Consider the following 16,854-nt stretch of genomic DNA (forward strand, 5'->3'; position numbering starts at 1 on the left):
ATCATTCAAAGTCACTTAGATCACATTTCTTCCCCATTCTTATGTTTGCTCTGAACAACATCTGGACCTCTTGACCATGTCTACTGCTTTTCTGCATTGAGGTGCTGCCACATCATTAGCTGATTAGATATTTGCATTAATGAGCAGGTGTACTGGTGTACTTAATAAAGTGGCCACTGAGTGTATTCAAGAGAAGGAAAAGGAGTTTCAAAGTGTTTACAGTAAGACCACGTTTGGTTTGTTGAACTGAGTTAATAATGGAAATTTGTGGGGGATAGGGCCAATATTTGATAAATACTCAACACATATCTTTTTCCTTCAAGATTTCTTTTTAAAAATATTGGTCTTTGACCAAGTTTTTGGTAATCGCTCTGAATATCCAGCATGTGATTCAAAGTTTATTTGTTCTTTTTGGATTTCCTGCTTCATTCAATGCTATAAATAATATTGTTATTCTAAGTACTTTTTTCTAAAGTATTAAGACATTGGCCAGTTTGTCATTTATTGGGTTTTAAAAGTAAACATTCCCTTCAAAAATGTAACATTAAATAATCACTTCGATATTGGTTTTATATTAAATATAATTTATAGGATCCATTTTAATATTTGAATAATACTGTACTGTAAATATATTGTTTAAGAGTTCTTTGGTTTGTTTACATAATTTAATACAGGTTGTATGTAAGAGTATGTCATTACACCACCACATCTCACACACACACACACACACACATATATATACACTCCTCATTTAAGTAAAACTAAACATACACTAGTTATCTCTAGCTCTTGTGTTTTTCTTTCAGTTAATTTTGGAGTTACAAAACATAAAAGTACTGACAAGTAACTTTTAAAACAAACCCAAGACAACTGCCTACCTGTTGAAGCACAGCATGTGTTTTCTTCAACAGGGAAGAAAGATGTTCGAGTAAAGAAAAAATGCACAGCACATGTTTCTTCAGAAGCTCACAGAGACAATCGAGTTAAAATAAGGTAACAAACAGACAAAATTCACAGGTTCATAAACAGTGAGTACCGGGGGATAGTAAATACATATATATGCAGAAATGGCTGGCTACATCAGAAAGATAGACATGCTCAATTGCATAACAGATAACTGGGAACATATTCTAAATGAATTGAGCAGTGTTTTGAAATGAAATAGCCAATGAAAACCAATTGCCGGTTTTGCTGAGTTTAATGGGTGGGAAAGCGTAAAATGCTTTTAAGCACAGAATGCTTAAAAGTTTGACTGCTCCACCTAAACCAGCTATAATGAAAATATTGCAGGAATATTTAGAAACAAAACTAATGTTGATTACAGAATGCTTTAGATTTTATAAGTTGACTCAAAAGGAAGGGGAGTCCATTCAGCTTACATGGCTGAATTGAAGAAATTGTCTGAGCATTGCTAGTTCAGTGCTGGGCTTAATGATGCACAGAGAGACTGTTTAGTTTGTGGAACCTTACAAGAAAGCATTCAAAAATCGGTCCAAATTAAAGTACAACTCACATTTAAAAGAGCAGTTGAAATTGTTGTATCAATGAAAACAGCAGACAGAGGTACAATTGAGCTGCAGTCGGGAATGATGGAGTGGTGGATGCCCCAAGGCCGAAGGATGTGACAGAGTTGTGGTGCTTTTTAGGATTTGTCAGTTACTATAGCAGGCTCCTGTCAAAGCTGGCTACTGCGCTCCACTCCCTGAACTCAATGCTGCAGATTGGGAATGGACAAAGCTGTGTAGGATGGCTTTCAACAAGGCAAAGTAAATCGTGATATCAGGCACTGTACTCACACACTATGATTCACATCGTTCACTGAAGCTTGCCTGTGATGCCCTGACTTATGGTATGGGTGCAGTCACATGCTATGAGTGATGGAAGTGAACACTCCATAGCTTTTGCATCACATTTCCCTATCACCGTTGAGAAAAATTATGCATAGTATGACAGAGAGGCCTTGAGTCTGGCTTGGAGTGTAAAACTCTTCAACTAGTACCAGTATAGGAGAGTGTTTACTCTCATTACTGATCATCAGACACACAAAGGTGTTCCACTAAGAGCAGCAGCACAAATGCAGAGATGGGCTGTTTCTCGGGGGACACAATTATAAGATCAAGTTCAAGAGGACAGCTAATCATGGAAATGCTGATAGAATGTCCTGTTTACCCTGGGAAAAGGAAATTTCTGAAAAATTTATGGAAGAGGACACTCCTCATGGAAATTGAAACTCTCCCTATAACAGCAGAGATGATCCAAAGGGAAACCTGAAAAGAGCCCGCAGTGTCTCAGGTCTACATGGCAGGATTGTGCAGCAGAAATTCCAGTTCCCCCATTTTTACCCATGCAGGGATGAACTTTCCCTTGATGAGGGTTGCCTTATCTGGGGATTGAGAGTTGTTGTACCATCCAAGCTGAGAGCTAAAGTGATGGCGCAGTTACATGCTGGCAACCTATGCGGGTCAAAATGAAAGTGTTAGCTAAAAATTTGTCTAGTGACCTGGGGACAGATCGACAGATCGAGCAGCTTACCATTCATTGTTCAGGGTGTCAAAGCATCCTGAAGATAGGTGTTCAGAGCTGTCAGAACCACTTTCTACAGTCCCAGAATCAACCCTTGCAGCCACCATGAACATTGTTTCACAGCCACAAGTCTCACCTACCAAGCAGAATGGCCTCGCCACTTGTCAGGAAAGACATTATCCCATGAGAGTAAGAAATCTTTAGGTGTGAATGGGACAATTTTAAAATCTATTGCACTGTGTATGTTTATATAATAATTGCATTTTATATATAATTTATATTTGTATATATATATTACTAAAGAGCAATACATTGCATATTCAAGTTGAGATATATTCTATATTGAGTTAAAGCTTATAGCTAAGCAGGAGGAAGTGTGATGTACTTAATATTTTAGAAATATTTGAGTAGATTGTAAGTATAATGCTTGATTGCGCATTCTTTGTTTACATAATTTATTATGGGTTATATGTAAGAAATATGCAAATGGTAAATATGAGTTATTCCCGGGCTCCTGTGGTTTTCTCTCAATTCATTTTGGAGTTACAAAACATAATAATTATTACCGGGCAAGCACTAATTACCCAAAGAATCACAAACATTCAATATCTATGGAACAAAAGCTTTTAAAGTTTGTTGGGTATGTATAAACATTGCACAATGTATGAAGTGTGTTTTGGCTTCAAGGAAGCATGAATAAATAATACAAATCTGATGAAGGAACATCTAACAGTATTCCATTGTTCTTTACCCTGTATGCTGTTACTGTCTTTGTAAAGATATCATCACCCTACACTGGTACATGTCAGAAGTCCATGACACGTCTCAGCTGCAGAGGTTTCTTTCTTACTACAGTCTAATTGATTCTTTTATCTATTTGTCTGGAATTGTTTGTATATATCAGTTTGCCAAAGAAACAAGCAGAGCTTGTATTAGTGAAATAGAGCAGTGCAAAATATCTTTTTCATAACTGAATGCTTAGGAATAAATTCTCACTAATTTCCTCTAACCTAGCTCTGGAGAAGTTTGAAGAAATCCTGATTAGGCACACAAGAGTAGCAGAATGGAAGTTCAAAAGAAATTTTTGGTTTCAAGGTACTGCCTGGGACACATAGACTCTGCCACAGTTGGGGCAGGATGTGTCTGACTGGTGGATAATTTGTTTGTGATGGATAAACCCTGTCATTTCTGCTGGACATCTGTGTGCTCAAGGCATACAGATTTGAAGCTTTTACTGTTATCCTTAATTGTCCATGAAGACCAGAAGCAGAGTTAGGACATTCATTCCATTGAGTCTGCTCTGCCGTTCCATCATGGCTGATTTTTTTTCCTTCTCAAACCCATTTTCCTGCCTTCACTCTGTAACCTTTGACACTCTTACTAATTAAGTACCTATCAACCTCTGCTTTAAACATACCCAATGACCTGGCCTCACAATGGTCTGTGGCAATGAATTCCACAATTCACCACCCTCTAGCTGAAGAAATTCCTCCTTATCTCTGCTCTAATGGGAAATTCCTCTCTGCTAAGGTCATGCCCTCTGTGTCAGTATCTCCAGCTGAACTCTGTCTTTTTGTGTGTTTCCCCTGTAGCCGTCATTCTGTTTTTGTATTGCCATGTGCTCTTGTTTGTTTTCATGCCCTATGCATCCTGTCTCCGCCTCTGCTCTACTCCGGCCCTTGTGTCACTGATTACTTTGCCCCTCACCTGTTTCCCATTAGTACCTGTATTGCTGCCACCTGTGTCTCATTGTGCTCCACCTATCATCTGCCTCTCTGTTTATTGCTCAGTATATTTTCACCTGGTTTTGTCAGATTGTGCCTGTGAGTTTTCCTGAACTTTCCAGTATTCGTATCTAAACTCTGTCCTTCTGAGTATCAATCCTGCCTGTTTGATCGACCCTGGTTTTGCCTGTTTATCTTGATTGTTCTGGTTTTTGACTCAGACTATTTCCTGATTTTGATTTTTGGATTTCTCTGGATTTTTTGACCTCCACCTGAACTTTGACACTGACTTTGTTGCCCCTCTGGATTTGTTACTCAATAAATACTACAGTGTGCACAGTATTTGATCTGCAATTAGGTCCCTGCTCCAGCGCCCTGACATTCTGGTCCTAGACTTTCCCACTAGTAAAAACATCCTCTCCAATTCCACTCAATCTAGGCCTTTCAATATTTGATATGTTTCAATGAGAATTCCACTCATTCTTCTAAACTCCAATGAGTACAGGCCCAGACCCATCAAATGCTCTTTATACATTAACCCTTTCATTCTTGGAATCATTCTTGTGAAGCTCGTCTGGACTGTCTCTAATGCCACCACATCTTTTAGATAAGAGTCCCAAAACTGCTGGCAATACTCCAAGTGCAGTCTGACCAATGCCTTATAAAGCCTCAGCATTATATTCCTGTTAATTTGAGCTGTCATGGGTCAAAGACTCCCAGGAATGTTGCAGTTCTTCACAAAAGCTCTACTAACATTTGTAAAGTTTAATTTTCTTTTCTCTCTTTTTAACTGATAATTTCTTCCTGTCACAAATCTCAGTTTCCCCTTCTGAAGCGTAGTGTCGGATGTGTTGGCGTGGCCTGGATGAACTCAGCAGGTCAGGCAGCATCTGTTAAAATGAGCAGTCAACGTTTCGGGCCGAGACCCTTCGTCAGGACTGAAGAATGAGGGGGCAGGGGCCCCATATGATTCCTATAGTTGTAGGACTGACAGAGAGATACAGGTAGTGATTGAGAGGGAGAGAGAGAGAGAGAGAGATAGTGATAGATAAGAGAGATAGAGAGAGAGTGTTTGTGTCAGTTAGGCATATTCATTAGAGTTCAGAAGAAAGAAGGGGATTTCATAAAAACCTACAAAAATTTAACAAAAAAAAATGTAGAAACCTCTGTAAACACTCACCAAGTCAGGCAGCATCTCTGGAAAGAGAAACACTGTACTTGATGTTTCATGTCCAGAATCCTTTATCTGAACTGAGAAAACAGGAAAATAAATTAGTTTGAGACGATGGAGAAGTTGAGGGATGGATGAGTATAATAAAGGGAATATCTCTCATTAGGAGAATTTAGATAATTTAATTTGTCAGTTATGTAGCAATTAAGACTGACATTGGTGTAGAGTGTTGCTAAAACACATTGCCAAGACTGGACAGATGCAGAAAGAATGTTCCCAATAGCAGTGAGCCTAGCGGTCACAGCCTAACGATATGAGGTAAGCCATTTAAGATTGTGAGGAAGTGAAATGACTTCTCCCAGAGACCACATACAAAATGCTAAAGAAATTCAGTGCATCAGGCAGCATCTATGAAGAAAAGTGGACAGTCAGCATCAGACTCTTCATCTGGACCTGCTACAAGACAAATCATTACATATATTTAAGGAGTTGTTCTTGCAACTCAAAGTATCTAAACATAGTAAATGGGACTAAGTAAGTAGTCCCATTATGGGATATGGGAAGAAGGCTGGAAGAGTATTCTGAATTTGGATGATGAGCCATGATTGTACTGATTGTTGGAGCAGGCTCAAAGGGCCAAATGGTTTAATCCAGCTCCTATTTCATCCTCACCACTGTTGTATTATAAAACCCAAGTTATTCCAGCCTTTTGTCACTAATATTCACCAGCACAGGGTACAGGAGAGGCAGTTGATGCTGAAATTCAACTGGAATTTACTATGGATAATGATCACATTTATTGGTAAGAGCTGTATGTTCCCTTGGGTTGTTTTTGCAATAGCATTGCTTATCATTTTCTGTATTTTTAAATACCCTTTCTTAACCTGCTTGCTGTGGGAATTCAAGGAATCTACAGTGTTGTGTATGTGACCTGTTTACACAACTATGTTATTAATAAAAACGCTGGAGATGGGAACTAAGTTTTATGGTTCTTTACTGGTAGAGTCTGAACTTGACACACACATACAGATTAATATGTGCCTAATAGTGCATGCAACGATGTGTTATTAAAATGTAAAGTAGTCCCTTATTATAAGCTATATGGTACATACAGCAAATATGAATCAAGGATGCACTGATTAAAAGGCTGACTGTACATCAAAGTTTGAAGTAAATTTATTATCAAAGAACAAATATGTCATCATATACAACTCTGAGATTCATTTTTTGTGGGCATTCACAGTAAACACAATAGAATCAATGAAAGACCATCCCCTAGAGGATATACAAACATCTGTAACCCTCTCATAGGGCTCATATGCAAACTTGGCTTGTTCGCTAACTCTGCCAACAGCCACATGACTCAGCAGTGAAAAGACACCTTTCATAAACAACATACGCTTAGGGTCAGTATGATTTGGGGTGCAACCAAACAGGAAAGTTAGGATGTTCTGATTAAGGAACAGTGATCGTAGTGAATGCTGTGTAAGTACTACACAGTTTTTGTTCACCAGAAAATTAACTGATTGTACACCAACATAAAATTACAAAGGAAATGTATTTACCAAATTTTCAACTTTAACAAACAGTTACAGAAAAAGAAAACAAAAATAAAAGGGGCAAAAAAAACCCAAATCTGATGTGCACATAAACATTGGAACTCAATTCTATAGTAGCTGGGTATATTGTTTTACTCGTGTTGAACCCACATTCTGTGTGCATTTCCCTCAAAGACCATCTTGAATTAACTGGTTCTCTTAGGAGTTTTGGCATTTCCTCCTTGGAGCCGTTTATCTGCACAAAGCACTTCTTACAATGGGGCTCTCCTTTGAACAGGATTCTATGGCATCTTCCCTTGTGCCCCACTCAGCAGCTCCTGCTAAAAGACAGACCACTGTCCTTTTGAAATCTGTCCCCATCCAGCTCTGGAGGATGTCCCATGCCATCCCACTCACGATTGTCTGACACAACGCTCCCAAGTTGGACAACATGGCTCCTGATCTTTAGCCGAAGCCAAAACACTCCTACCAATAGGACACACTGTTCTTACAGAAAACTGCTAAAATCAAATACCTTACAGAATAGCAGTAGAAATCTTAACCTGGCCATTATACAAACATTGTGCAAAGGAAAGCAAACTGTGCAAATACAAAAAGAAAGTTAAAAAAATAAATAAATAAGCAATAAATACTGAGAACATGAGATGAAGAGTCCTTGAATGTGAGTCAATAGGTTGTGGGAACAGTTCAGTGATGGGGCGAGTGAAGTTGAGAGAAATTATCCCTTGAACCCTTGGACACTACCTCACTTTTTTAATATATGTTATTTCTGTTGTTTGCACAATTTTAATCCATTCAATATACGTAGACTGTAATTGATTTATTATTATTATTTTAGTTTTTTTTCTTCTATATTATCTATTGCATTGAATTGCTGCTGCTAAGTTAACAAATTTCATGATACACGCCGGTGTTAATAAATCTGATTCTGGTTCAAGAGCGATTAGGATCCTTTTACCCTTGTCATTTCTTAACTCAACCCAGAGAGACCCTACAGCTTTCAATCCTATGTCATCCTTTTCTAATGATTTAGTATTATTTCTTATACATAAGGCACACCACTCCATACAATCATAGACTGATTGTATGTACATAAGTGACACCAGGTTATGTGTATGTAGTGATGGATGCCTGAGGAACTCGGTATTTGTACAGGGAAACAACAGGACCACATGTTGGGGCTTGATCCGAGATGTCAACCACTTCAACTCCAGCACTTTGTGTACATGGTCAAACTCAAAGTAAATTTATCTTAGTACGTATAGGTTATCATATATACTACCACGAGGTCTATTTTCTTGCAGGTATATACAGGAAAATAAAGAAATAAGTAGACTTTATGAAAAGATCTACATAAACAAAGATTGATAAACAACCAATGTGCAGAAAGGACAATTTGTGCAAATTAAAAATATGGAGCACATAAATAATACCGAGAACATGAGTCGTGGAGGTACCTTTTGGGAAAGGAGGGAAGGTTTGTGGTTGGCAAGATTGAGGTAGGACAAGGAACACGCACAAAATGCTGGTGGAACGCAGCAGGCCAGGCAGCATCTATAGGAATACGCACAGTCGACGTTTCGGGCTGTGACCCTTCGTCAGGACTAACTGAAAGAAGAGATAGTATGAGATTTGAGAGGGGGAGGGGAGATCTGAAATGATAGGAGAAGACAGGAGAGGGAGGGATGAAGCTAAGAGCTGGAAAGTTGATTGGCAAAAGGGATACAGAGCTAAAGAAGGGAAAGGATCATGGGACGGAAGGCCTAGAGAGAAAGAAAGGGGGAGGGAAACACCAGAGGGATATGGAGAGCAGGCAAGGAGTGATTGTGAGAGGGACAGAGAGAGAAATAAGAGAGAGAAGAAGAAAAAAAGGGAAAAAAATAATAAATAAATAAATAAATAAATAAGGGATGGGGTAAGAAAGGGAGGAGGGGCATTAATGGAAGTTAGAGAAATCAATGTTCATGCCATCAGGTTGAAGGCTACCCAGACGGAATATAAGGTGTTGTTCCTCCAACCTGAGTGTGGCTTCATCTTGACAGTAGAGGAGGCATATTAGAACACGATAGACATATCAGAATGGGGATGGGAGGTGGAATTAAAATGTGTGGTCATGTGGAGATCCTGCTTTCTCTGGCGGACCGAGCGTAGGTGTTCAGCGAAACGGTCTCCCAGTCTGCGTTGGGTCTCACCAATATATAAAAGACCACACCGGGAGCACCGGACGCAGTATACCACACCAGCCGACTCACAGGTGAAGTGTCGCCTCACCTGGAAAGACTGCCTGGGGCCCTGAATGGTGGTGAGGGAGGAAGTGTAAGGGCAGGTGTAGCACTTGTTCTGCTTACAAGGATAAATGCCGGGAGGGAGATCGGTTGGAAGGGATGGGGGTCCGGGACGAATGGACAAGGGAGTCGCGTAGGAAGCGATCCCTGCGGAAAGCAGAAAGGGGGGGGGGGGGGGAGATCTGCTTGATGGTGGGATCCCGTAGGAGGTGGCGGAAGTTACGGAAAATTATATGTTGGACGCGGAGGCTGGTGGGGTGATAGGAGAGGACAAGGGGAACCCTATCCCTAGTGAGGTGGCGGGAGGATGGGGTGAGGGCAGATGTGCGTGAAATGGGAGAGGTACATTTGAGAGCAAAGTTGATGGTGGAGGAAGCGAAGCCCCTTTCTTTAAAAAAGACATCCCCTTCGTCCTGGAATGAAAAGCCTCATCCTGAGAGCAGATGCGGCGGAGACGGAGGAATTGCGAGAAGGAACACTTTGGCACTTGTTGATAAACATGGGAATGGGTGGTGTGATTTTTATAAGGTACCAGAGACAGTGGAACGTGTGATCATGGGGTGCCACAGATATTAATTCGAACGTAGGAAGCTCTTTGGGCAGATCTGGAATGCCCAGGTTGCGGGATATTCTGGCACCTGAGTCAGGGACGGTTAAGTGGCATAGGGTCCTGGTGAGATTTTATAATTAAAATAGGTTTGGGAGGCAGGATCTGATCCCCATCATTAGATTAGGTGGCGGGGTAACGCACCTTCCCGATGGATACGAGCCACCATTAGCACAGAAGAAGTTTTACAGCATGCACTCAGAGTTGAAGCGAGCGAAGTTATTCCCCCGTTAGAAGCTCTCGCGATATCTCCTTCAAACTGCCCCTGCGCACCAGAAGACTGCTTCGGATTGGACGGCCAGTCGCCGTGAGCGGAATCCAATGGGACGGGCGCCTGGTCTGACGTCACCACGAGCAGCGGGACGGTGGCGGCGGCGGGTCGGTCGGCCGGAGGCTGAGGGTTGGTAGTGTTGGCGATGGACTTGCGTTCTGGCACGCTGTGTGAGCCGGCTGGTGCCCAGGCCTCTCCGAGGCGAGCGGGAGTTTTCGCAGCTCGTCCAAGGAGGGAAACACTGCCCAGTCTCGGAGGGAGGCGCAATTGGAATAGAAGAGTCGGGGCTAAAGCTTGCATTTAAATGTGGATAAATCAAACGGGAACTCAGGAAGTACTGCAGATACTGTGAATCCAGAATATCTAACACGCAAAATGCTGAAGTAACTCAGTGGTTCAGACACCATCGATGTCGTAGTTTCGGGCCGAGACCTTTCATAAGCACTGGATCGTATCTCTCTAAATTTCTCGCATTTATATAGCTTCCAAATATCTCTTAAAAGTAGCACTCTGGAGGGCCCCGAAACATCCACTGTATTCACATCCAAGATGCTTCTGCGCTCCAGCATTTTTTTTTGTGTGTTGCTCTGGTTCATATGGGAGGAACTGGATTTGCTGGGGATCAGGATCAGGTTTATTATCACTGATATATGTCGTGAAGTTTGTTGTTTCCTGGTAGCAGTATAGTGTAAGACAAATTACTTTTAGTCACAAAAATAGTGCAAGACAGGAATAGTTAGGTTGAGTACATGAACTGTTCAACAATCTGATGGTGGAGGGGAAGGAGGAATTCCTAAAAAGTTGGTTGTGGGTCTTCACCCTCCTGTACCTCCTTCGTGATGGTAAGGCTTTGGTGATGAATGTCACAGTCTTGAGACAGTGCCTTTGGAAGTTGTCCTTGATGGAGACTTGTACCTGTATTGGAACTGGATGAACCAGCTCTCTGCAGCATCTTGTGCTCCGCTCATTGGAGTGTCAGCAGGTGAAATGTAAAGGGAGAAAATTGCAGAGACATTGGTGTGATTGTTCAAGCATTTATAGATTTAAGGATGGTGTCTGGGGACTGGAAAATGCAGATGTTATACCCTTGTTCAAAAATTGGTGGTTGTATTATAGTGTGCAGTAGCTTGGATTAGCAACTCCAAAGCCTGAATTGTGTAGCAGTTAGCATGAGGCTATTACAACTTGGGGCATCAGAGTTCAGTTAAGGCATCCTCTGTAAGAAAGTTTATATGTTCTTCCCGTGTGTGTTTGTTTCCTCTGGGTGCTTCAGTTTCCAAAGATGTACGCACCGGTTAGTAGGTTAATTGGTCATTGTGAAATTTCATGATTAGGCTAGGATTAAATCGGTGGGTTGCTGTACTGGAAGGGCCTATTCCGTGCTGATTCTCTAAAATATCCTTCAAGGCAGGTAATAAATTTAATAGTCTTGATACTTTTTAAAATGCCTTAGTAATGAGAACTGACAAAAGCTAAATACACATTTGATTGTTTAGTTGGGTATAACCTTATGTGGTCCGTCTGATAAAACATAATCACAAATACCGTTGACTGAATTAACTTTGAATAGTTCATGGAAAGAGGTTATGGTATGGCCTTGCCAGTTAAATTCAGCTCCTGGAGGAGAAAACAACTTAACAATATTAATATGGGTGGGTAACCCCTGTAACTTCTAGCCCAGTCAGTTCAAATTTGGTAAGTGTTCTAAAATAATAGTCACTCTCAGGATGCAGGAGCAGCACCCCATGTTCTCTCTACAGTGCCTCCAACATGAAGGCATAGACATCCCAATTTCTCCTATGATAATTTTTTCCTCTCCCTTCCCTCTTCTATTCCCACTCTGGCCCCCTACTACTACTCAACTGCCTATCACCTCCCCCTGGTGCCCCTCCTCCTCTCCTTTCTCCCATGTGTCCACTCTTCTCTCCTATCACATTCCTTCTCTGGCCACCTAGCCTCCTTCCCCTCCTGTCACTTTTCTTGTTCTGGCATCTTGCCCCTTTCATTCCAGTCCTGAAGAATAGTCTCAACCCGAAACGTCGACTGTTTATTCCTTTCTGTAGATGCTGCCTGACCTGTTGAGCTCCTCCAGCATTTTATGTGCTTGTAATAATTACAAGTCACTCAGACAAACATGGATTGATTAGAAGGAGCCTATATGGATATAATAATTTCTAATCATGTTTGATGAAGTTACTGACAAGATAGATGAGGGAAATATAAATTATGTTGTATAAATAGATTTGCCTATTGCATTTTATAAGCTCCAATCTAACAGGTTTGTCATGGAAATTACCCGCCATGGAACAAACAGCAGCATAGTGCCATAGATAGAAAATTTTCTTAATAAATCAGGAGTGGTGTACCATGTGGATTTTGGTTGATTGCTACTAGGATCACTACTTTTCTTAATCTGAACGTTATTGGCTTGGACTTGTGTGCACAGTGCATGATTACCAAATCTTCATTTGACACAAGCTTAGAAATGCAATGAGCTGTGAAGATGTTGATATACTTTAAGAGGATGTGATAAGGCCATATGAAGCGGTGGATGTGTGGCAGGTGAAATTTCTTCCTGAGGAGTAGAAGGTACTATATTTTCTTCAGAAGAATGAGAAGAGGCAATATAAAACTAGAGGGCGATGTAATGGGTTACAAGTCCAGAGGAGTGTGGATAAATGCACATAGTGAAAGTAGCTGAATAGGGTGAGAAATTTGTTTAATCGAAGCATGAGGGATCCTGGGCATTGGAAATGGAGAAAGCAAATCATGGTGAAAATGTTGGCTTTCCAATTCTGGCTGTGTGATTTCAGATAAGAATAAAGATCTTGTGGTAGATGGAGAAGTGATTTACCAAAATGATGCCATTTATCATGGACTTTAGTTTTGTTGAATGGCTGGGTTGTGTTCCTGAGAACAGAGCAGGTTGCAGAAAGTAAAGATGGTATAGAGTTGACGAACAAAAAAAAGTTCCTATTGTTTCTAAACTTCCATCATAGAGTCAGAAATACCAGAATGACAAAAGTACTTGGGGCTTCTCTTAATTGAGACCACTGAGTGGATTGCCGGGTGGCCTCATTATGGTAGCTCATTGGCTATGTAGTTTTGTTTTTTATTGGTACTTTTTCTAAGAACAAGTGAGTGGTCATTTGGTTGAATGCAAGTTAGGCCATGTTAAATATCCTTACATCTGTGTTTCTAAGTCAAGTGCTACCTTCCTATTGCTATCTATCGTACTGGGAGTGGTGACACAGACAGATGCAAGAGGGACATTTAAGAGACTTGGGCATGTGGATGTAAGAATAATAGAGGGTTATGGATTGTAGGAGAGAAGGGTGGAGTAGGTTTATAGGGGTTAGCACAATGTCATAAGCCAAAGGGTCTGTACAGTGGTGGATTATTCAGTGTTCTGTGTAAGGCTGAAAAGTTTTAATGCTAGAAATTGGGGAATAGTATGGAAACTGAAGTACCAGTACTAGATTGATAAAAATGAATACTTGCTACTCCTTTCAAGATTTATTGCAGTGAGTGTCGGAGATGATGTACAGATTGTCTCCCACAATAGAGCAGAAATAAACCATTCAGCCCATTTAGTCTGCTCCATCATTTGATCATGGCTGATTCATTTGTCTCAACCCCATTCTCCTGCCTTCCCTCGTAACCTTTCACTTATTGTAACTTATTTTTAAGATGTATATGATGCATTTTACACTGGGAAACTTCTTACGAAAACGTTGTTCATTTTGGTTACAGGAGTAAATATTGGATGATGTTCGAAAATGTTTAACAACAGTACTCAGAAAAAATGCTGGATTTTTCACAGTGAAGAAATATTAGAAAATATGAGAAATGCAGCCAATCAGAAATTTCAGTCCAAAATTCTGGCAAGTGGAAAGGTAAAACACGCAATCTGTTCTCTGAAGTAATCAGATATTTTTAAGATACCATAACACTTTTTCCAATTTAGTGAGCCCTGGGTTTCCCTTTGGAAGTTAGACACATTTAAAAAGTTTTGGCTGACTTTAGATTGAGTATATGCAGTATTTTATCAATACAGATGTACTGTGGAGAGCATTCTAACTGGTTGCATCACCGTCAGGAATGGGGGGGGCACTGCAAAGGGTTGGACAAAGCTGCAGAAAGTTGTAAACCCAGTCAGTTCCATCATGGGCACTAGCTTCCCCAGGATCCAGGACAACTTCAAAAGACAATGCCTGAAAAAGATGACAGTTGTCACTAAGGACCCCCATCATGTCCCTTTCTCATTTCTGCCATCGAGGAGGAGGTACAGCGACCTAAAGGTACACATTCAACATTTCAGAAACAGTTTCTTTCCTTTCACCATTTGATTTCCTTGAACACTACCACAGTAATTTTCCCTCTTTTTTTGCACCTCTTAGTTAATTTATTTTTAAGAACTGTATTCTTATTGTAATTTATAGATTTGTATTATGTACTGCCACAAAACAACAAATTTCACGACATATGCCAGTGATATTAAACCTGATTCTGATTGGGATCTGTGCTTGGAATTAAAGGATTGCAGTTAAATTACTAGACTGGCAGTCAGATGTATGGTTTTGGATTGAGAGGCACTAATTGTAAAAATAAAGACTTTAAATAAAGACATTCATTTTGCAGCAGATCAAATCAGCGTGGATTCTGCTGGGCAGCACGCAAGTGTTGCCATGCTTCTGGTGCCAACATAGCATGCCCACAATATACTAACCCTTACCATATGTCTTTGGAATGTGGGAGGGAACCGGGCACCCGGAAAAAAAATCCACACAGTCATGGGAAGAACATGCAAACCCAGTACAAACAGTGGTGGGAATTGAACCCCAGTCAGCGATCTCTAACGCATAAAGTGATGCGCTAACGGCTAGGTTACCATGTTTTAATTCACGTTACAAATTTGAAATTAAAGCTAGTCACAGAAATGGAAGCAACAGGATTTAACAAATGAGTTGTTGTGACACCAATGCCCATCCTTAACCAGCCTGCCTATACAAGGAGTCACAGTGCAGCTCTAAATAAATAAAATAAAACATGAGGATTCATTAATATGGTTGGCTGTTGACGCCTTCTTTGTTTAGTGACAATTCAGGATGGATAATAAAATGATTGCATTATGAAAAATGCCCGTATCTCTGAATGAATTAAAATAAATATCCAAATGTAGATTAAAGTGAGACAAGATGTTGCTTATTTTCAGAATGTAAAATATGTGCAGGAGAGCATCTCTGACTGCACTGCACATTGAACCTTGAAGAGGATGGGCTGCAGCAGCAGAAAACCATGAACATAAACAGTGGCAACTTTATTACATAGAGGTGCCTAATAAAGTAGCCACTGAGTGTACATTCCCTGTCAAATAACCAACATTTCTCTTAAATTCTCTCTGCTTAAGCTGGCTGTGTATCCTTCCTCCCATTAACTCTGTGATCTCTTTCAATCCCATAACCTTGCAAAATACATGCATTCTTTTCGTTCAACCTTGGTAATTATTCCTAAATTTACTTCATAGATTTTTTTAAGGGATAAATGTGGTTGGAATTTGTTCCTTAAAATATTTTCTATTTTTAGAACCTACTTCTTTTGCCATGTTTTCTCTCTCACTTTCCTTTTGACTCTGCCTTATTTTTGATCCTGAACTAGACTTCTAAGAGGCATCTTGGGATGTTTATTCAAGTTTATTGTAATTCAACGGTATACTAACTAAACTAAACAAAACAACGGGACCAAGGTGCAAAGCACAGTACATATGTCACGTACATCACAAAATAATATTAACAGATAAAACATTCTGTGCTGTAGAAATAAGTTAGTGTGGTGATGTTGCATTTCTTAATAAACTTGGAAGTTTAGTGAATTGCCAATACCTATTGGTCTAGCAGGTGTTTCTAATCTGGTATTAATGGATCCTTCGGTTAATGGTAAGGCTCCATGGCATAAAAAAGGTTGAGAACCCGGGTATCTCACTGTATTGGATATGGTTGTACGATCTGACTTTTTTTCTTGATGAATGAACAGATTGCTCCGAACGATTCTCTGCCTTTCTTGGAACCTCACGAAGAAAAAGTGCTACGTAAATACTATGAAAAACGACTATTGGATTTCTGCTCTGCATTTAAACCTGCCATGCCCAAATCTGTGGTGGTAAGAATATACATTAAATTTATATAAGAATTGAGAACAATTTTATGAACTGGTAACTAGCCATAAATTATTAACTCCGCTGCATTTTCAGTTATATATTTACCTTACAAAATAATAAACACTTTGCAAATCAAGGGACGGTGAAGACTTTATATAGACTCGCAAGGTTGACCCAGGCCCCATCTTCTACATGTAAATAAATGAGGATTCAATAGTTACCTATAAACACAGTGAGCACTTTCGGACCTCTCTTGTCATGTGGCTCCCTGCTGTGCACTGTTAGAATGCAGAGTGATCTTTGTTTGCACAACTACCTTGTGATTTCAAAACTGATCACTCAATGGAAATAATTTATTGGTTGATATTTTTCAATTTTGGTGTTTTAAGTATGTTAATTGGGTTATTAATGCATATTTATACTTTTCAAATACTCTAGGGTATATTTATCTTTGGGGCTGTATATTCAGTATAAAGGAGCAGGCCTTAGTCGTATCCTTTTTTTCATTCACAGCCATATTTTGCAGATTTGGTATGATACTTCAGAATCGATTTAAA

At 40.1% G+C, this 16,854-nt stretch overlaps 1 protein-coding gene and 1 long non-coding RNA gene across 6 annotated transcripts in view; one reads left to right on the forward strand and one right to left on the reverse strand.

The window, feature by feature from the left end:
* Positions 1-10,115, reverse strand: part of LOC140737227 (uncharacterized) — a 113,028-nt gene extending 102,913 nt beyond the window's left edge. Inside the window, exons 1-2 of the long non-coding RNA XR_012101081.1 lie at positions 10,014-10,115; positions 5,428-5,498 (exon numbers count right to left, since the gene is read on the reverse strand). This is a non-coding gene — a long non-coding RNA (uncharacterized lncRNA). The remainder of the gene's footprint in view (positions 1-5,427; positions 5,499-10,013) is intronic.
* Positions 10,116-10,164: 49 nt separating this feature from the next.
* ccnh (cyclin H) overlaps positions 10,165-16,854 on the forward strand; it is a 28,894-nt gene continuing 22,204 nt past the window's right edge. The window contains exons 1-3 of one of the 5 annotated variants that reach the window (XM_073066990.1): positions 10,165-10,269; positions 13,894-14,036; positions 16,174-16,299. In XM_073066990.1, coding sequence (XP_072923091.1) covers positions 13,920-14,036; positions 16,174-16,299 — 243 coding nt within the window. In that variant the 5' untranslated portion in view covers positions 10,165-10,269; positions 13,894-13,919. The other 4 variants (XM_073066993.1, XM_073066996.1, XR_012101539.1 and 1 more) reach the window with 4 other exon arrangements.

This window comes from Hemitrygon akajei, chromosome 2 (assembly GCF_048418815.1).
Source record: "Hemitrygon akajei chromosome 2, sHemAka1.3, whole genome shotgun sequence".
In the NCBI taxonomy this organism is placed as follows: Eukaryota; Metazoa; Chordata; class Chondrichthyes; order Myliobatiformes; family Dasyatidae; genus Hemitrygon; species Hemitrygon akajei.